Source organism: Gobius niger (assembly GCF_951799975.1).
Source record: "Gobius niger genome assembly, chromosome: 5".
Classification (NCBI taxonomy): domain Eukaryota; kingdom Metazoa; phylum Chordata; class Actinopteri; order Gobiiformes; family Gobiidae; genus Gobius; species Gobius niger.
Genome location: NC_136856.1, coordinates 9,513,787 through 9,535,251, shown reverse-complemented (window position 1 = coordinate 9,535,251; position 21,465 = coordinate 9,513,787). Strand labels below are relative to the sequence as shown.

Below are 21,465 nucleotides of genomic sequence, written 5' to 3'. Positions count from 1 at the left end.
CCTCTCACTGAGCAATGTCCTTACATTTACATCATTTCCATTCTAAACAGAAACCTTACCGTCAGCGTGACATCAGGTGCTATGGCCAATGAACCCAATCTGCTATCTAAAACGCTTCCCATCTCTATTTCCTACTATCATTATGTTTTAAAATCAGTACATGCACATTCACAGTTTTTTACAGTACTTTAGTTCACTAAAGGCTTCGTTATGGCTTTGTTTCCAGGTTTCCGAGAGTTTGCATGTGCGAATCGTAGCGGGGCGTCCCATCCACTGCCAAGTCCCGGGGATCGACCACCATCTTGTGAGCAGAGCAGCGGTCCGGGCCACCCTGGAGGCAGCCAAAGCCATCGCTATGTCCCACCTGGGAACACTGTACATCGCAGAGACTGACGAAAGACGCATCAACCGCATTCAGCAGGTAAATTACCAGTCCTACAACTTTATCTGGGCTTTGTTGGTTGAAATGATTAATTGCTATATTTTGTCCACCTCAAGCGATGAACATTTTGATAACACGTTACAGGGTAGTGTTTTATAAGTGCTTTTTTGCAATTACGTACAATGAAGTGGTCTCTGTTTTCTACATGATCCATATACTCCACAGAGGAGCAGCACTCTCGGCCTATTTCCAAAAGTCTATTTCAGTTTTAGACCTACAAAAAAAAAAAAAAGAGTGCATTAGCGCCATTAGCTATCACCACGCTATCAGGACTGAGAACATTTTGGCTGTAGCGCCACATAGACGTTGCCGCCGGACAAAATCAATAGTCTCTTTGTGGTCAGCAGGAGCAGCATGTCGGGCCCATGTGGAGACAGGCAGGAACACTCTGCTCCACCGAGGAGGCTGGGAGCATTTTGAGATACAGTAAAGCGAGCACATTTGGGTACTTTTTTCATTTTGTCAGTATTTTTCTGTCCGTATCATCGCACTACAATGCGGTCAGAAGGGATTTCTTTAGAGAAGTTAATTCTCTTTCTCTACTTTGAGCAATAAAATATCCAGAGGGAAAGAAAAATAATTATTATGTTACTGACCCTTTCCTAGCAGTTGGAAAGAAGTAAGCTTTTGGTTCAAGGTTGAATGCTTTACTTCCGCAGATGTAACTAAATCAATACCTCAAAGTGGTACAATTAAACTAAGCATATATTATATGGTGTATTTTTAACCTCTTAGCCCCATCTTCTCCAGTTTGGCTTTACCCAAATCTGAAAGAAGAATCTCTCTTAAAAACACAGCAAAAAAGAGCGTCAGTAACAGTGACAAAGAAGCAACAAAAACCTGCCTGAAAAAACGAACACACATTTAAGTGTGAAAAAGGCAATGGAAAAAGTGATGAAAGAGCAACAGAAAACAAACAAAAACATCATAAAAATGTGACAATGGGACAAAAAAAGTTACTTTCACTTTTGTTGGTCTTATAGGCTGTAAGCTCCAGTCCAGAAGTTTTTAGATTTGGGTAAAGCTGAACTGGAGACAATGCGCTTGGGTCAGGCAGAGGTAAGAGGTTTTGGAGTCAGTGTCTTCTATCTCTGTTGACAAATGTAGTACAGTATACGACTAAGTTCAGAGGTCGATCTTTCCATTGAGCCGCTTACATTTACATCATTTACATTCTAAACAGAAACCTTAACGACGTCAAAGTGACCTCATCTGCATACCCTCTATAGTAAAATGCGTCTATAGAGTGTAAGAAATAGGCTTCACGTAACAGAAAGGAATTTGTCTTTTTACGGCCATATTGCGCATCTTTAAACCTCTGATTAGGGTTAACCTCTTACCGAGGGCATTTTCCAGTTCGGCTTTACCCAAACTTCTAGACTGGAGAGCAACCGTGTAACGCCTCATTTGAAACTTTTTCTGTCGCATTGTCACTTTCGTCGCTTTTTTGTCGTGTTTCACCACATTTTTGTCACTTTTTGATGCATTTTTGTAGTTTTGTTTGTTGTTGTTGTGTTATTGTTGCTTTTTGGGCACGTTTTGTCGTTCTTTTACTGCTTCTTTGTCACTTCTTTGTTGCTTTTTTGTCACTTTTTGGTGGCTTTTTTGTTGCGTTTTCGCCATGTTTGTCGCTATTTTCGAAGAAGCTTTTAGATTTGGGTAAAACTGGAGAAAATGTGCTCGGTTCAGGTGGGGGTTACGAGGTTAATATGTCCATAATCGCTTCTCTAATTACTGCCAAAAAACTGCTCAAAGTTCAGCATCTTCTCTGTGTGTCAAAAAACTAATCAAGGCAAAAAACAATTACCATCATTTTCCCTTTTTCACAATAATATTAAGATGTGACAAACATTAGCTCAACACTGACGCTGATTTGGCTTCAGTTGCCATGCTGTGACATCATATGCATGCCCCCAGTTCAATAACACATGCACGACTAATGTGAAGTGAACCTCCATCCGATCACTAACAATCAGCGATGATGGAAGAAGAACTGCGGCACTCCCGTAGCTATACTGACCCCTGCCCTCCTCCTTTGATTCTCAAATCGTCAAATTCAAAGACGTGAACACAAATGCGGTTTCCCTTTTTAGATAAAGCACAAACCAGACCCACTTGAAAGCCCTTGTTTGCGTTCTGTTTATTTCGGTAAGCCCCAATTGTTGCGCTTGGACCAAGATGAATTGCAGACAGTGAAACAAGGGCTGCAAGTCTTCCCGCTGCAGACGAGTAATTAAAAGTTATTTAAGGATTGACCAAGACTCCCATCAGCAACTTTCAGCACTTTTTAAAAGTCCTAACCATTAAATAAACTTGACAGTGTTGTTTTTCAGCGTTTCAGTTCAAACATTAATGTAGACAGCGCATCTCAAGGCGCAGTAAATGTCACTCTCTCTCTCTCTCTCACATACAAATTGCCGGCGCTTTTTGCTTGCAAATTGTAGACGGGTGACAGATTTTCTCAGTCTAGCCTTATTAAGCAGATACGTGCCTTGGACACTCTTGCGTGTTTGGGCACTGCTGTGGTTGGGTGTTTGCTTATTCCTGCTATGACGCCGAACGTTTGGCCCCGGCAGAATCAACAGTAACTAATTCACTGATTCCCTGCTAATTTTTAGAGATTTGTTTTGGACCAATGCGATGCAACAAGTTTGTTTATTTGATCTTTAAAACATGATATAAACCTGTTCATAGACACAGCTTACATTCTTACTTAAAAATAGTGCTCAAAAAATAGTGTTCTTACTTAAAAATAGTGCTCAAGACAGAGCGAAATAGTGCTCAAGACAGAGCGAGTCCAAACAAGATTTAAAAATAGTGCTCAAGACAGAGTGAAATAGTGCTCAAGACAGAGCGAGTCAAAACAAGACTTAAAAATAGTGCTCAAGACAGAGCGAAATAGTGCTCAAGACAGAGCGAGTCAAAACAAGACTTAAAAATGCATATAACTGAAAATATTTTATCTACACTCTTGCCTCTTACTGTAATTGATTAGTTTTATGTTGATGTTTTTATTGATTCTATTTGCTTTCTTCTCTGTGAAGCACTTTGAATTGCCTTGTGTATGAATTGTGCTCTACGAATAAACTTGCCTTGCCTTGCCTTGCCATTCACGCAGCTTTGAGTGATCCTGTAACTCTTTCTATACGGTGTCGACACTTGGTTCTGTACTTCCTGGATACAAGTGTGTCATTGTTAAAAGCCGAAACTGTCCCCAACATTTTTAAAGCCATAATCCAAGAGTGTATTGATCCTGAGCCACTCTGCACTGCAAGTGTGTTCATCGCGCCGTGCTGGAGCTGTAAACCAAGCTGTACATTGAAACTGGAAGCTAGTTTTTGATAAGTCCTTCCTACATCTGCCAGCAGGAGGAGCCCTCATCATTTTCACCAGGCCCATCTCCTGGGTCTCATTGTTACTATATCATTCTCATGGACATAATAATGCTGAGGCACATGGGATTTGGAAAAGGGTTTGTCTCATTAGAACTCTCATTAAACTCATCTGAGCTAAATTGCTACATATACTATACATCTGCATGTTTTGCCACAAAATACAAATTTTACATATTCAATTCTCAAACTGGGATCTACCATGCGAACAGAATCAGGACCAAAAACATATTTTTTTCCCCGATACCACTACCTTAATCTGCTTTTTCGGTCCTTTGGGTACTTTGGGTACTTTTTCCAAAACCCATGTTTTTCAAAAAAGTATCGTTCAGGGTGTCATAAAACAGCACAAGAGAAAGCAACACCTGCAACTTCATGTTTTGAGCAGAATTTAAGCAACAATAAAGGGAGGACATTATTGCCTTCTGAGCTACAGGGACAGATCCACATCATGACATCTTTTTCTTTCAGCTAAACTTTTCTAAATATTAGCTGTGCTGGTCAGTGACAAACTGAAACAAACTTCATACGTCTTTACACAATAAAAATGTACCAAAACTGTACCAAAAATGTGTAATACAGAGTGAGCGTTCACTTTTCCACAAACAATCTTTGATTTAAACAACATACACATAAGCTCAGCCTCTGTTGGTCTGTCACTAAAGGTAAGTCTTTGTCACTGCTGTGTTATGCTTCTCAATTCGCCTAAGAGCTCTAGTTTCTTATTCAGTCCTGTCTTAGTCCAGGGTTTACAACTGGTTTAGTCCAAGTCCTGGTTTGGCCCTGACTCAGACCGGCTCAGCCATCTCTAATAATTATTATTCACTAGCCAGGACCACACCACATCAAAGTGCAATTAAGATTTTATCCACAAGGATAGTTTGGAGTGGGACATGGAGGGAGGTACGGTGGGACATGGAGGTACGGTGGGACATGGAGGGAGGTACGGTGGGACGTGGAGGGAGGTACGGTGGGACGTGGAGGGAGGTACAGTGGGACATGGAGGAAGGTACGGTGGGACATGGAGGAGGGTACGGTGGGACATGGAGGGTACGGTGGGACATGGAGGAGGGTACGGTGGGACATGGAGGTACGGTGGGACATGGAGGGAGGTACGGTGGGACATGGAGGGAGGTACGGTGGGACGTGGAGGGAGGTACAGTGGGACATGGAGGAAGGTACGGTGGGACATGGAGGAAGGTACGGTGGGACATGGAGGTACGGTGGGACATGGAGGGAGGTATGGTGGGACATGGAGGGAGGTACGGTGGGAGATGGAGGTACGGTGGGACATGGAGGGAGGTATGGTGGGACATGGAGGGAGGTACGGTGGGACATGGAGGTACGGTGGGACATGGAGGGAGGTACGGTGGGACATGGAGGTATGGTGGGACATGGAGGGAGGTACGGTGGGACATGGAGGGAAGTACAGTGGGACATGGAGGGAGGTACGATGGGACATGGAGGGAGGTACGATGGGACATGGAGGGAGGTATGGTGGGACATGGAGGTAGGTATCGTGAGACATGGAGGGAGGTACGATGTGACATGGAGGGAGGTACAATGGGATGTGGAGGGAGGTACGATGGGACATGGAGGTAGGTATCGTGAGACATGGAGGGAGGTGCGATGGGACGCGGAGGGAGGTACGATGGGACATGGAGGGAGGTACGATGGGACGCGGAGGGAGGTACGATGGGACATGGAGGGAGGTACGATGGGGTCGACAGTTTCAAACAAACTGAGATGACGAGGCTTGGTTTGGTATATATGGGTAAATAGATTAGGTGAATGCAGGAGTGATTGTTTTAGGCGTTGCTCCTGCTCCTGAACCTCCTGAACCTCAAACCATAAGGTTTTGTAAGTTATCGCCTTGCTTGACTTTAAGAAAACAGCTGCATTGGCGGTGAAGCGGCTATTTATCCACTCACGCTCATGTTGCTTTTTTTAGACTCGCTGCAGGTCACATATTGACATCTGGAGAGAAACAGTACAGAAACTTGGCACCAAAAGAATCTTTGTTTTCCGATACCGCCCCCTACCGGTATTAGATACACCCAGCCCTAATCAGGATCGATAAACCAGAGAAAACTGAGAACATACGAAAAGAACAGGTTTTAAGCTTAACCAGTGCTAATCTCAGACGGAAATATGTTTACATAGTTAAGTGTTTCCTTTATCTAGCTGTAACTAAACTGAATACTGAAAACTCATCTAGTGTCATTAAATGATGGGACCAGTGTCTCAGTTTGAAAAGCACAGCGTTAGACACAGTTAGCTCTAATTTGATGTGGCACCGTCGCTACGTGATGCAAAACCACACCGGCAGTGCATATACGGGGGCCACTCATTTTCATTGTCGCATTAGGAATGATATAAGCATGTGGCAGTGTTTATCTCATTACCATGTTAAATGAAGTAAGGGCAAAACTGACAAGTAGCATGTGGCTTTCCAAAAATGTCTCCCCAATTAGAAACCGTGTCCCTCTGAGTAGCTCAAAAAAAACAAATTGGATGCCTCTACAACTGTGATGAAACAAACTTTGAACATCCAAACAAGGCGTTGTCCCTAACTGGTTTATTTTTCGTGATTTAATGTTTGCGCAAGATCAGTTATGTGTTTGAAACTTTTACGAAAACTCTCTGTTCCCAAATTAGAAGCGCATACGTTTTCACAGATATATATACATAAAAAAAAAGAAGAAGAAGTTGCCTGTGAGCCAAAGTAAAGCTCAGATCAAACATAAATATTTCTGAACATTTTCTGGCAATTAAGCGACTCATCCATACGGTGAACACAGAGTTCAAATGTGGCGAGATGACTTAAGGTTAATGGAAAACAGCGTTAGATTTTCTCCAACGCTTTCAATTTGTCTCTAATGCAATAAAGTTAAGTGATTTGAAATATTCATAATGCACATTGAGCTGCGTCCCTCGCAGGTATAGACTTAGATAGATAAGGACTACGTGTTTCGTCTGGTGTTGCAAATGATAAGAGTTTTATTAATATAATTCTATCATTGCGTGGATGATGAGCCAGACTTGATCATGACTGAACCAGGTACAATCCAGGACTAACCGTGATCAGAACCAAAACCTGGACTAAACCAGAACCAGGGTACTATTTTATCAAGGGTAAAATCTACACCCACATGAACCAAGTTTGGCTTTACCCAAGGCTGTGAACTTTTAGATTTTGGTAAAGACAAACTGGAGACAATGCGTTCGGTTCAGGTGGGGAGTAAAAGGTTAACTTAAAGGTGCACTCTGCAACTTTTTATGTGGAAAAAAAGTTTATATTTGTGCCTATTTGACCTTGTAGTGACCCAGGGGCTGTATGAGTGGTCAGCATGTCGACTTTACTTTTGACCACAGTGGTCTCCAGGACGCTCCAGGATCAATTGTTTGGAAGGTTTTCACTGCTGACAGACCCTTTCACAAGAAAACCTACAAAACCCTGGAGCGTTATAAAGACTATGAGGATCGAAAGTAAAGGTGCCATGTTGACCACTCATACAGGGTCACTACAAGGTCAAATAGGCAGAAATATCAATGTTTTTTTGTTTATTTTTTTAGATATAAAGTTGCAAAATGCACCTTTAATCATTATTTCCCCGAACATAATCTTTTCCTTTCATCTGACCAATGTCGCACCTTTTATTTTTGGACTTGGTCACCACTTTTAGACACCATTTTGAGACAATGTTTCGACCTTGATTAAAGCAATACGTTTGTTAAGTGTGACGTCACGACTTCCGCTTCCGGGTACTAGAAGACCGGTATATATGTGAGAGAAAACGATTAAAAAACTAAAAACATCCATCAATATTTCTGAAACTCAACAGAGAGTTACTGAACCTACTTATTTCTCAGACTCATTAGCCAAAAATGCCGCACCTACTGCTAAAAAAAGTATTATTTACTTAAGTCGGTACCTCCGGGGTTAGCGTAGCTGCTGCGCCGTTAGCATTTCTCTCCGCTAAACCCTGATGTACCGATTTTGGTAAATATTACTTTTATAGCAGTAGGAGCGGCATTTTTGGCAAATGAGTCGGAGAAATAAGTAGGTTCAGTAACTCTCTGTTGAGTTTCAGATATATTGATTGTTGTAAGAGTTTCTTTGTAGTTTCTCGCACATCTGCAGACCCGGAAGTAGAGCTGTGACATCACCACTTAACAAACATATACTAAGTAACTTGTTTACCTTAATGAATCCTTTCTGTAGTCCCTCTGGGGGTAATACAAGTGTTAAAGGGATGATTGGAGGATCTTTCATCTCCCCCAGTGTCTCTGGCCAGAAAACCACAATTGCAACTTGACTGCTACCGGACCGGAGCCACCAATACACGCTAATAGAATCACGAAGAAGAAGCTAACAGGCTAATGGGCAAAGCTAACTGCGGGCTAGCGCCACTTTAAACAGTATTTACAGCCAAGTTTGAGTGAAAAAATATATTTCCATCGCATAATTGGATGTGCAATATCCCTCTCTCCCTTCGCCTTTTCTGTCAGCATAGTATTTACTCTCACCGAGAATTAATTCAGTTAAAAAATTGCAACTTGCTACGACACCTGCAGTTGCGCTTATGGCCTCGAGGGGCAAGAGTTACTCAGTACTGCTTTCATTTGTGAGTTAATATTCACATACTATACGCATATTTAAGGCCTTTTTGGCGGGGCAACAGAAGGTGAAAATGTGTGAAGAGCGGTAAGAGACAGTGCTCCATGTACAACTCTTTTATTTGATTGTCCACTTCTTAAGATCAATCTCTGTGGTCCTCGGCGTGCAGCTGTGCCCGAATCTTCCTCCCCTCCAGCTTTTATGAATTGCGCTGATTATCTTTGTGTGTGAGAGATTACAGCGGCCAGAGCTGAGTGTGAATATTATCATTGTCCTTTTCAGCCCTGACGTCCCGCCGCGTCCCTTGCCGTTTGTCACATTTGTGTTTTTTTTTTCTTTTTTTTGCATGGAATCTCCGCAGGTGTCCACAAATGGAGAGATATCGGTCATCTCCGGAGCCCCCACCGACTGCGACTGCAAAATAGATCCCAACTGTGACTGCTTTTCCGGTGGGTCATTGAACGCAACGCACTCAGACTGCACTCACACAGAGAATTGTTTTATATGTCGATTAAACAGGTTTATGCGAATGTTTTAAATGCATATAATTGCCATGAGTAGGTTTATTTCAGCATAGTGTTATAGCCGCTCTTGGTGGACAACAAACAAATGTGGCTCTGTTTACATATAATTCAGTCCATTATACTGTATGTAATTCCCTTTTTAGTCCTGATTTAATCTTGATCTAGGCCCATTAGTACAAAGACGGGACATTGATGCTAGATCTTAACAAAATGAATCACACTTTTTCTATTGATTGAATATTTAGCAACAACTCTCCTGAGCCGACTTGATTTACATTTTTAGCCACTCCAACCACCCTTGTTTTTATTGTTGTGGGAGAGTGGGATTACGCCACGCGAGTGTAGTAGATCATGACTAATAGGATTACATTGGGAGCAACATGTAAATGCACTCATATTAGAGAGCAGATTGTATCAGATCAGTGCACTTGGCCTGGTTTTGAAGGAACACGCCTCAACAGCATCTACACGGCTTGTGACATCATTTTAATTTGAACCTCCTGCGGGTTCCTTTGATCTGTTTGGCAAATAAGGACAAGGGACTTTGGGAAGAAAATGATGGAAAGTGCAGTCGATGGTCCCCAGATCACGTTTTAAACTTCACTGAACCAAAAGGAAAACATAGCACACTACACATGCACAAGGCTAACCCAGGACTCCCAGGTGAAAATGGCATAAAGGGAGATGCAATGTAATGGTTCTGCTTCTTAGTTATGTTATTTCTATAAAAAGGCCTGGTTCAGTCTGATTTTCGACCTTGTTGGGTGTGTGACATGGCAGCACTTGGAAACATGATTATTTTCTTGTAGGTGATAATTGGTAGTTTTAACTAGTCAAGACGAACAACATAAATAAAGAAGCCGTTACTTTGTTCCCACCCTTTGAACCTTGCAGTGCGCCTAATTGATAGATTTTCATGGTCTCACTAAATATTGTGTCATGTGTCTCTTTATCGCTGTCTTAGTTCCTCCACATCTGTCTGCTGTGTTTACTGCTCACCGGAGCGGGGGCAGCAAGATGCCCTCCTACGCTACCGTTGCTTAGAGTGCAAATAAATGTAGTTAATTCTCTCACTGCTGAAATATGATGGAGGGTCCAGTGTCCTGAGTCGCTGTGCGGGCAGCGCTTTGGCTTGACTGAACACATGCACATTTAAAGAATAATATAATGGAAGTTCGTAACATACTTTCATGAAAGTAAATGTACCACCATCCTCTTGGTAAAACAGATTGTGCACAAAGAGAAAAGTCCAGTATTTCCAGCACTTCTATGCAGCTGCGGCTTGTAGACCAGTGCGGCCTATGTATGTTAAAAAAAAATCTTTATCATGTTGTTTGTGTGGCTTATATTCAGGTGCGCTCAATAGTCTGGAATTCAGGGTAATCCTGTTCGGTAATTTCTTCTACTGCTGAAGTAGGGCTGGGCAATATATCGATATTTAAGATATATATTGATATGTTGTTAAATGAGATATGGAATTAGACCATATCGCATATATCGATATAGTTCGAATTTGCACTGTAATACTTATTCTATAGGCTATTTCTTCTTAAGATATTTTTTTTGTTGAAATGTGCTTTGTTATACAGTGTTTATGTTTACATTTTATAGAGTTTTCAATAAAACTACTCATGTTTGGCTTTGATTTTGACTTAACATTTAATTTTACAGCTCGCACTTTGTGGAAAAAATATTGGGATATATATCGTATATCAAAATATATCGAGATGTGATTTCTGGGCCATATCGCCCAGCCCTACGCTGAAGCACGCCCATCCTAGAATGTCATGGTCCTGCACAGACCCGTTCTGTGCTCAAAGTTCATCAGGGCCCCGTCAGTTTGCTAGCTTGTCATTATTTGAAAGCGAAAGCTTATTTTCACAATTTTCAATCAATCAATCAATCAAATTTTATTTGTATAGCGCCCAACAACAACCAGAAGGTGCCCAGAGCGCTTTCCAGGATAAAAACAAGAATCATAGTAGACAACAATAAATACAAAAACACATAAAAACAGCAGTCGAGTCGGTGGCTATTTATCGAAGGCTTTCCTGAAAAAAATGTGTCTTCAACTGTGATTTAAATTTTATAATTTTATACCGTACCATTCACACAACTGCCTGCAGAGAGATCTCCCTTCCACTTTGAATCCTGGCCAGCCCAGTCTCTCACTCCTCATTGTCTTTTCTATACATGGACATTATTTAGATTTATAGAATATCAGTCCTGAGGTCCCCAAAATATCCTCAATTAAGCATGACGATATGTCCACTTAAAGATGCTTTTATAGATATACATCATCTGAAAAGGTTAAGAAAGGAAATGTGTGCATTTGTGGATGTACAAATCTTGCCCAAATCCAATAACTTTGCTCGAGGAGGCCGGTGACATTCTTCGCTCTCAAAGGCTAAACCGTTTAAGATATCAATTCAACATTTATAGTAAAAGGGCACTGAGGGTCCATTTGAAAAAAAACCTAGCCGTGTTTTATAATGGCATAACGATATTTTAGGCGACGTGCAAGTTAAATGGCCACGTTGAAGGTCAGTGTGGAAAAAGCGGTGAGCGTCGTGTGAGACATTCGTATACAAAAGTGCGAGTATTGATATTTGTATTCGCGGTGATCCTTCTTCCTTACAAAAACTAGCTCCAGCTACGTTTCGGGGGGGATGGAGAAAGGCAGCTTTACAGAAACCTTCCAAATCCATTCAAATTACAGCTGGCAGAAGAAAGAGCGGGCGCGAGTTTGAAACGCTTGGTGTGTCATCGGAGAGCACCTGTAATAAAAGGGGAGACGAAAAGGACCGAACAAATAGGCAGATGTTCCTTTGACAGTTTAGGCCATGCTTTCATTGTAAGTGTCAGAGGATGCGATTTTATCATTTAATTCAGCTCATAAAATCAAGTCTCTCTTCCATTGGCGACGGCGGGGAAGTGCCTGTGCCACGCCACAAGCCAATGGGCTGTAACCATGCCTATTTCTTGGCCGCGCTTTGCATATTTTCAATCATGTCTCGCTGTTAACAGATGATTGCGCCCCTCAGAAGCTTTCGCTCCATAAACGCACACTGAGCCTTTGATCGCGCGCGCAGCTAGATGGCGCCGTCCACAACACGTAAACAGCCGCGGAAGCAACACACGCCGAAGGGAACACACCAGCGCTGTTGCATGCTGGGAGGAGATAAACCGCCGTCCCGCTGTCAGGGCGAGGCATCACAGGACAGTCCCGACACGGACGGGATCTAAAGGCCCCCGCTCGCCCTAATCCCGCTGCGGAACGGCGGCCTCCCAAACGAATTCACTCACCTGCGACCAGTGTCTGATAAGGGCCAGTCACTATCAAGGTGGCCACATCCACTCCACAATGGGACACTATGGGACCCCACGTGTCCCGGGCCCGATGGACAGCTTTGAAATCCTCGGCAAGGGACCGTTTTACAAAGCTCAAAGGCCTTTTCCTTTTCCTACTTAGTGTACACAACTTTTTATTTTATTTCTTGCTATCGACTATTATAGATATCACAAATTGTCACTGTTTTCCAAATATCAGGTTAAGAATGGGACATGGATTACCTAAATGTAACAAACAATGCAATACAAAACATTGTTCTTATGGTCACCTTCAGACACTGACTGCTGTTTTTGCAATGTGTCATTGAAATAATAATTAATGTGTTTAAACCTCATATATGGCCATATCTACACCTCCATAGGGACATGCCGATGTCCTACTGAAAACATGTACAATACGTTTCCTTCTGTGGCCAGGACTCCCCTGAAAGACAATGTAGCAGCTTAAGTTTATGGTTCAGTTTTCATTTCTGTTGTGTCTAATGGTGCAAATAATTAGCTGTTGACCGATATCTCGACCGGACGATATATCAGGCCGATATTTGGGGATTTTACCATAACGGCGGATGGCCGATTTAGCAACGATAAGTGCAATCGAATGTGCGAAGTCACGGCTAAAATGAGTCCTTCCACAACTTCCAAGGCCTCAGGGAAGTTGTGAGAAGCATTAAAGTTTGACTAAAGTTAGTTTCACTTAACCTCAGTCAATATCGACATGCTGGTTGTCATTTTGAAGCACAGAACCTGGAGAATTCAATTGCTGAGTTTGTTTGAACCTCCACAACTGTATTTTTGATCACCGCGTAAAATGCTTAGCAACAGCACGCTAAGGCTAACGGCAATATGCTAATACTAGTGGGAACTAATCAAAGCTGGGTCAGAAACTATGACTGGATCACCTGAAGAAATTACATTAAATCAGCCACTGCTGGAGTGGCCAAGTAGTTATGTTTCAACAGGATTATAGACCAGGCATTTGGAAAAATATTGGCTGAGCAAATCGGTATCGGCCAGTAAAAAATATAATAAATCGGCATCAGCTTCAGAAAAACCCATAGCAGTCGACCTCTACAGTACAAATGATATTGTATTCCACACACGACTTCCTGGGTTACTAATAGTTTTTGTGTAACTATATCAACTGTCTTTTCAAGTGTAGAAATTAAAGAAATCTTATGTCTGACAGTGGCCGTCTTTCTATATCCCACAGGGGACAGTGGATATGCCCGTGATGCCCGCCTCAAAGCCCCCTCCTCTCTGGCCGTGGCGCCTAACGGGACCCTTTACATCGCTGACCTGGGTAACATCCGGATCCGCGCAGTGAGCCTGAACCAGCCACAGCCCAATGTGGCCGGCCTCGTGGAGATCAGCTCCCCCCTGGACCAGGAGCTCTATCTGTTCAGCCAGGTACCGCTCCTCTGACACGGGCCACTGGGCGGGCTGCGTCCCCTGTGCCCAAGTGAAGCACTGGATTATGGTTGAGTAGGGGCTGGAAAGCAGGAAAAAGGATGGTAGAGGTTTTTAAATAGGAGGTTTTAGGCTGCAGTGTTGAGATGGAAAAATCCTGATTTTTAACATTGGGGAATGAAGATTAGACTCACATGACAGCACTTTGACACAAGTAATCACATTGATGTCAGTCTGATCAGTTGTCAGAAATATGGGGTTGCCTGGGGTTCAATTAAACTGTAATTATATTTTATGTATGACCAAAACTTACCAAATGTGAGCAAAGGGAATACATTAGGACGACTCTATTCATGCCATGTTTGCAGAATGCCAAAATCTAATCTTAATGCAATTCTACTAATTTTACAAAAGAACTGAACTCCTTGTACCAGCTTGGTGCAACCCTCGAATAACTAAGTGTCATCCTGGACGCCCCTCTCTCTTGTGGTAACTGCCTGACTTTGATCACCTCTTATTTGTAGAATAATGTACAGCAGGTGCAGCACAGACTCGAGGCAAATTGTAGTGTTGATAAAAACAAACTGACAATTGTTTGATCACTGACCGAAAGGTTGCCAGTTCAATCCCACTTTACGTCAATGCATTCTGCGGTTGCTATGTTCACTTAGGCAATGGCAGACATCTTTAGACACCTGCTATTTTATAATGAAAGATTAGAAGAGTCTCGCAGAAAATAAAAAAATATTCCCAGACAACTTCATTAAGCTAGTGGCTATTGTTGAATACAAACTATGTAGAGAATTAAACAACTAAATACAATTTAAACTAAAGACAAAGGTTGGTTGTGTATTCTATTGTTATTTAGCGTTATCCATTAGTTTTAGGACAAAAATATAATAAGAACATTAATTTACTTCTATTTTCCCCCTCCCAGAACGGCTCTCACTTGTACACCAAGCACCTGATCACGGGCCACTACCTGTACAACTTCACCTACGGCACAGACGGGCAGCTCTCGGGCACCGTGTCCAGGGACGGTCAGGGGCTGCAGGTGCGAAGGGACGCCCACGGCGTGCCTCTGTGGCTGGCTCTACCCGGGGGACAGGTGTACTGGCTGTCCCTCAGCAACAGCGGGACGTTGAGGAAAGTGTCCGCCCAAGGCCACGACATTGCCCACATCTCGTACCATGGAAACACCGGTCTCCTGGCAACCAAGAGTGATGAAAACAGCTGGACCACGGTTTATGAGTGAGTGTTTGATAAATGCTCCTCCCACTTTGGATTAAACATGCTGAGTGTGATTTTAGATGTCAGACATATCACTTAGACACAGTTGTCTTGATGTATTGTAACACTGGAACACAACACGTCTGATATGAGCAACTAATGTCCAGAAATCTGTCAGTGGGGCAAGTTTATTACACATAAATGAAGACAAAAAACAAAACAATTATTCTTCTCCCACTAATCTTCAAATAAGTGACTCAAATCAGGGCAAATTTACTTATTTCAGGAACATTTTACTTATTCCTAGATAGGGCTGGGTACCATTTTTTTTCCGATACCGGTACTTTCAGGATACTTGGTTTCTGAACGATACTTTTTTTGATACATGTACTAAAATCTAAAACAGATTAATTATGTTCATTTATTCCTTTTCCTTCCATTTAATTTCTTTTGCATTTGTATCATTTGTTTGAGGTGAAACAACCAAAAGAATTTCCTTTAACTACAAAAGGGCAGAAAAACACTTTCCAAGTGTTTCTTATTTTCCCCCAATTTTCCCCTTTTTTTTTTAAATGTTTTCCCTCCATTTTTCTACGTGTTTTTCAAAAAATTTCAATTTTTTCCCCCCACATTTCCCCACATTTTTCCAACTTTTTAAAGATTTTTTTTCAAACATGTGTTTCACTTTTTTTTTTTTTTTTTTGATGACCAACAGCATCAAAATGTGTATATAAATATTTCATATTTCTTTTCAGTACCTACTTTCGAGACTTCAATTGTTTCGATACCAGTAGTACCTAAACTTTCTTTTTTTCGATGCCGGACTGGTATCGTTTAACAATACCCAGCCCCATTCCTAGATTACTCTTTGCATTGTTGTAGATGTTTTAGTGCAAATATGCTAAAACACATGTGTTCCTGAAGAACATTTTTGTAGTCATTAATTGTGCAGTGCAGGGGTCTGGGGGCCACTGCACTGGGAGCTGATAATGAATCAGACCCTCATATCACCTGATTATCTCTTTGCTTTTAAATATTATACTTTTAAATCGTTTTTTTTTTTATATATATATATGGATTTGAGCAGATATAGTGTGCAGATCGGAGCCATATTATTCAACCTTTGTGCAGAACATCCTCTCCATACTTGCATAGAAACTGTCAGTCATTCATTCAGACTGACGCGCAGATGTTAAGTCAATCATTATGTCAATGGAGTTCTGTAACTTCTTATCAAAGACCTACAAGTTCAAAACTGTTGCAAGCGATTCCTCTGCCAAATAGTTGATGGTGGGCGAATCGCATTAACTTCCAGCATTTAACAAATCATTGTTAAACTAACCAGACGTAGACAGAGCGCTGTGATGGAAAAGTCTCAGTCGTGGGCTAACATCTTTCCATTTATTGACCTGCAATCGAATAAATAGTCTAACCTGGATTATAAGGTGAACAGGTCAACCGTCTTCCATAGATTTATATGCAATATCGTAAATTGAGGCTGGTTTTCTTCAAGGTTTGTTCAGAATGATTCAATGATCATTCTTAGCCTGATTTTCTGACATTTCAACCCTTTTCAACAGATTATGTGTCAGTAGCAATAACTTTATTCAAAAACTAAATGAGATATTATGGAGCATGTACAAGCAAAAAGCTAAACTAATACAAAACTAATAATGAACATTCAAAAAGGTTCACAAGCAAAGAGCTAATGATACATATAGGCCTCTTGTAGATCTTTAGTTAAGGTTTACAAATGATATATAACTTAAAGGAGCTATTGCTGGGTTGCAGGTGACATCACAGCATTCGAAAGGCCTATACTATTATATAGAGGAAAAATTATTTTGTTTTTGTGGAAATTTTTGGCCTTGTACAGAGAGATCATGGACCCAGTGACTAATATTAATGATATTTTTTTTAAATTCATATATTTTCTTTTTAGCTACGACTTGTGAAAAACTGGCTCCTGCCACCGTTGGGTCCGATGACATCACAGTCTAGAACCTGCAACCCACCAATACCTGATTTTACTTCTAGAAATGGAATGAAAATCATATTATCCTCCTTTAGTATATTGTAAACTCAAATGCTTGCAGGGAAAGCGGCGTGCATCAAATTATATAACATTTGTATCAATTTCGTGAACTTTCAGGCTGTTTTTGCAGTGAATGTGAGCCTGAAAAGTGACCCTGAAAGTTGTGAAATTTGCCAATAAACTTGTCCCCGAAAATAATTGCTACAAATACATTCGGAAAGTTACAAATGAGTTTGGACCACAACTAACATTTTAATTTAGTGGCTTCATCAAAAAAATCAGGTATAGGGCCTTTAAGTCCATGCTTCTCATTAGTAAGTAAGTAAGTAATCTTTATTTATATAGCACCTTTCACAGGCAAAGGCCACAAAGTGCGTCACAACACAGTTAAAAGCAGAAATTACATACAATATAAAAAAAAGGGGTCAAGACAACACAGAAATCATAGCAGCCCAAAAGTAGCTAATTAAAAGCAACAAATAAATGTGTCTTAAGGTCGCTTTTGAAAGAATCAACAGAGTCAATAGAGCGAAGAGGGTGGAAGATCATTCCAGAGCCTGGGAGCAACAGCCTGGACGGATCGGTCACCTCTAGTACGAAAACTTGTACGCGGAACCTTTAGCAGATTCTGATCCACGGACCTCAGAGCCCGCGCAGGGGTGTAAGGCTGGACCAGAGCGCTGATATAAGAAAGAGCCCGACCATGTACGGCTCTGAAGGCTAGAACCAGAATTTTAAACTTGATCCTATAGGACACTGGCAGCCAATGAAGCTGTTTTAAATTTAAATCATTATTATTATACTTTTTCCCCCCACTATTATTCGTTATTAATTCATGACTAACATGTGTCTCCCGTCTCATCCACAAGAAAAGTTTCACATTGATTCCTCTAAACTTATTTTGCTTTCATATCCCCCTGCAGTGTCTCGCCTTGAGCTAAAATGTTTGCCCCAAATCTAATATGGCTACTCCCTTGATTCACGGCCATGTCCTGTGTATTTCATGTGATCGCGTGTAGCGGCAGTGATGTGAGGTGTGAGTGCCATCTGCTGGCCGCCGCTAAATCCACCAGCCCTGTTATTTACTATAGTGAAAGGGGGTAAAAAAAAAAAGCTGGGGAAGAGACTGGCACTGCCTAAATGAGTGATTAGGTAAAGGACACTATACTCTCCCTTCACCAGCAGCATGTTTAGCCTGGCACACCGTGTACCCTTAAACACATGTGAATGTATTATTCACCATCGTGCCAGAGCGGGCCGCTGCCTCCTACTGCACAGCTGGATAATTACACTTATAAATCACATCTGACACCTTCTCTGTGCTGCTCTTGGGCGATGAAAAGGAGAGGGGAAGCATATAGAGTGTGTGTGTGTGTGGGACATTGTGGCATTGTGTTCGCGTGCCCCAGAGAGGAGCTCATCAGAGTGCGCTTGAGCCGGTGCATCATTTACGTCGTCGTCGTTGTTGTTGTTGTTGGCCTCAAATTTGTGCGCACTCTGTTTCTGCACAAGTGAAATGAAGATAAAAACATACACAGCAAAGAGCAGGATTACTAGATTTGTCGAGTGGCTTTGAAAGGGAAAGAAACAGCCTCAAGGAGATATGCAGAAATGTGTGTCATTGTTTAAACTGTGATGAAATCTAGGATATACTGTATATAAGATACTCTGGACACTATCCTTTCATCAGATTCATGTAAAAGCAAATATTGGCTAACTTCATAATGCAGTTTGGAAAAAAAGTAGGCTTGTGTATACATCGATATTTCTTTCAGTCAATTTCTTTCAAATAATAATAATAATAATAATAATAATTTTAATTTTAATAATAATAATTTTATTTATAATGCACTTTACATTTGACACCAAATCTCAAAGTGCTACAATGGACAGCATAGTTAAAAACAAAACATACAACAAACAACAAAAATATGCTGTACACTATACCAGTAACAGTGGCTCAGATGGTAAAGCATGTGATTCAAAGGTCACCCATTCAGTCCCAGTTCCCAGCAAACCGGGTGAATGAATGTGAATGTGTGAGTGGTCAACGTGTTATATACAGTACCCGTCAAAAGTTATAATATATTGTTGTTGTTTTTTTATTTCAAGAAACCAAAAAAAAGTTGACATAAAACATATTTGGAGTTATTTCACCCTTTTGTGTTTCCTCCATAATCTCATGTGTTCACTTAAAGTTTAAAGACACTGTAAATAGTGTTGAAAATAAGAAATGCCAATGTATAAAAAGTGTTGACGGGTCCTGACCTTTTCCTATTTATATATTAAACATGTAAACTTTTTTTTTTTTTTGAGGAGATGAGAAGAGATTTTTAGTTTAGTGTTTTAGTTAAGCTTATTTGAGCAACCCCAAGTTCCAAGTTATAGACAAATATGCCCAAAAAGGAGTAGGCTGAAGCTTATTTAGAGGAGATTTTTGAACAGTAAATTATATTTAAAACAGTATATTTCATTTGCTGTATTGTTAGCAGTTTTGTCTTGAAAGTGTGCTCAGATGACAGATCTCATTAACATAGACTTGCTTAATGCTTGCATCACTTATGCTATCGTTCGCATAGAATAAGTGATTTATTTTGCTGGAGTCCCCTGTCAGCTTGCACTCTTTTCTCTACTTTTAGAAATGTAATTTTTAGCCTCTGCTAGACGATGGGCAGCGTTCACCATCTCCCCTTAAAACGGCAGATTTCTATGATAACGTTCGGTCCCAAACACTATGCAGTATAACGACTGTGTTTCTTCCGTTCAGATACAACTCGGAGGGCCGTGTGACCAACATCACCATGCCGACAGGCGAGGTTAGTGGTTTCCACGGGAACCTGGAGCGCTGGTCGCGGGTGGAGGTCGAGGCGTCGAACCGCGAGAACTTTGTCACCAGCACCAACCTGTCGGCGAGTGACACCATCTACACCTTCAGACAAGGTACGGGGTCACAGTGGGCAAAGTGGGCAACGTGTGCAGTCAGCCGGCTGCATAAGGTAAAAAAAAAGATGAATTTGACTGGAGAAAAAGCACATCATATTTTTTGAGGTTTTGACAAGACATTTGTAGATTCAAAAATGGATGTGTCCATGGTCAAAATGTATTAAGTATGTTCTCAAGGCTGCTTTTGGTTGTCGCTATATTCGCAAAAGTGTAGGCATTCCTAAAAGTAAGGAAAAAAGTTCAAGGAAAATTGGTCTGGAATGCGAGTTTCCATTATAATCTACACAGCTGTTTACTTGCAGCTAAAGGTCACTTGGCAAATGAAAACAGGTAAAGCTTGTTGTGCTTAGACTTGTTTACACTACACGTAATGAGCAATAGATGCAGCACGGTCCTGAGTCCACCGGTTGCAAATTGGATATATTATATACTACTTTATTCACTACGGACATATGCTATCTCCTCTCCCCTGTCCCCCCGCTGTGCCACAAGTCTGTTTATGATGCATCGGGGAGAGCAGAGACACAGATAATGGCCACAGATGTAGAAAGAGGGCAGACTGTAGGGTTATGGTCATGTTTAAACATTTATGACTGGCAAACTGCAATGATATTCTGGTCAGGGTATGCACACATGACCTACCCTCTCGCCACGCTTTTGCCTTAGGAAGTGAGATTTCTGAAGGACACTATTTTAACAAGGTACAGCCACACGGGGTTACAAGCAAATGTGGTCAGTATCATGGGGGTCAAAATGCGGTCCTGCAATGTATAGTTAGAATTGTCATTAGAATTTACAGTATCTCTTGCTGCTGAGTTGTACTACTCCTTCTCTTGTGTCGAGAAAATTGTAGACTAAATCATCGTAGTTCAAGCCGATACCACCTGTGCTGACAAATTATATGCCATGTAATAATAATAACTCTGTGGCAGTCCTAATTGTACAAATACCTAAGTACAAATGGAGGTTATGGGAAATTTGAGCTTATGCTGGTCTATCGTTGTAATGGAAAATGTGGTGAAATTATCACAATTACTGTACTCAACAAGGTAGATGTTTTTTCTTTGACATTTACATAAGGGAAACATCATCATGTTTAACAAGAAAATAACAAGAAAGTAATGCATGTATGTACAGGTAATCAGTTCAAGGTTTGCAAAGAGTAATAAAGGTGTACAACATGTAGGCGTCTCACTTTAGATTAAAGCTCACGCGCCTGTGTAAATAGATACCCATTAGGTATTGTGTAACAAAGTAATACATGCTTACACTTGTATTGTGCTTTACTGGTCTGTGTCACAAGTTTCTCAAAGTACTGTAGTCATTATTCATTCACTCCACACTCTGTGGGGGTGAGCTTTATTTACCACATGGCCATAATGTGCTGTTCATATCCTGATCTCTTATGTCAGTGCCCCTGCTGGACACGTGTGGAATTCTTTTTTTTATTAATTTAAGTTGCCCCCTAGTGGCTGGATTGAGTATACTGGTTAATTTAGTTTCTCCACACAGGAATAAGG

The 21,465-nt window shown here is 41.2% G+C and overlaps 1 protein-coding gene across 1 annotated transcript in view; it reads left to right on the top strand.

The window, feature by feature from the left end:
* tenm1 (teneurin transmembrane protein 1) overlaps positions 1-21,465 on the top strand; it is a 464,310-nt gene that overhangs the window by 408,915 nt on the left and 33,930 nt on the right. The window contains exons 25-29 of the mRNA XM_079556162.1: positions 227-421; positions 8,817-8,904; positions 13,541-13,737; positions 14,675-14,988; positions 19,770-19,942. Coding sequence (XP_079412288.1) covers positions 227-421; positions 8,817-8,904; positions 13,541-13,737; positions 14,675-14,988; positions 19,770-19,942 — 967 coding nt within the window. The remainder of the gene's footprint in view (positions 1-226; positions 422-8,816; positions 8,905-13,540; positions 13,738-14,674; positions 14,989-19,769; positions 19,943-21,465) is intronic.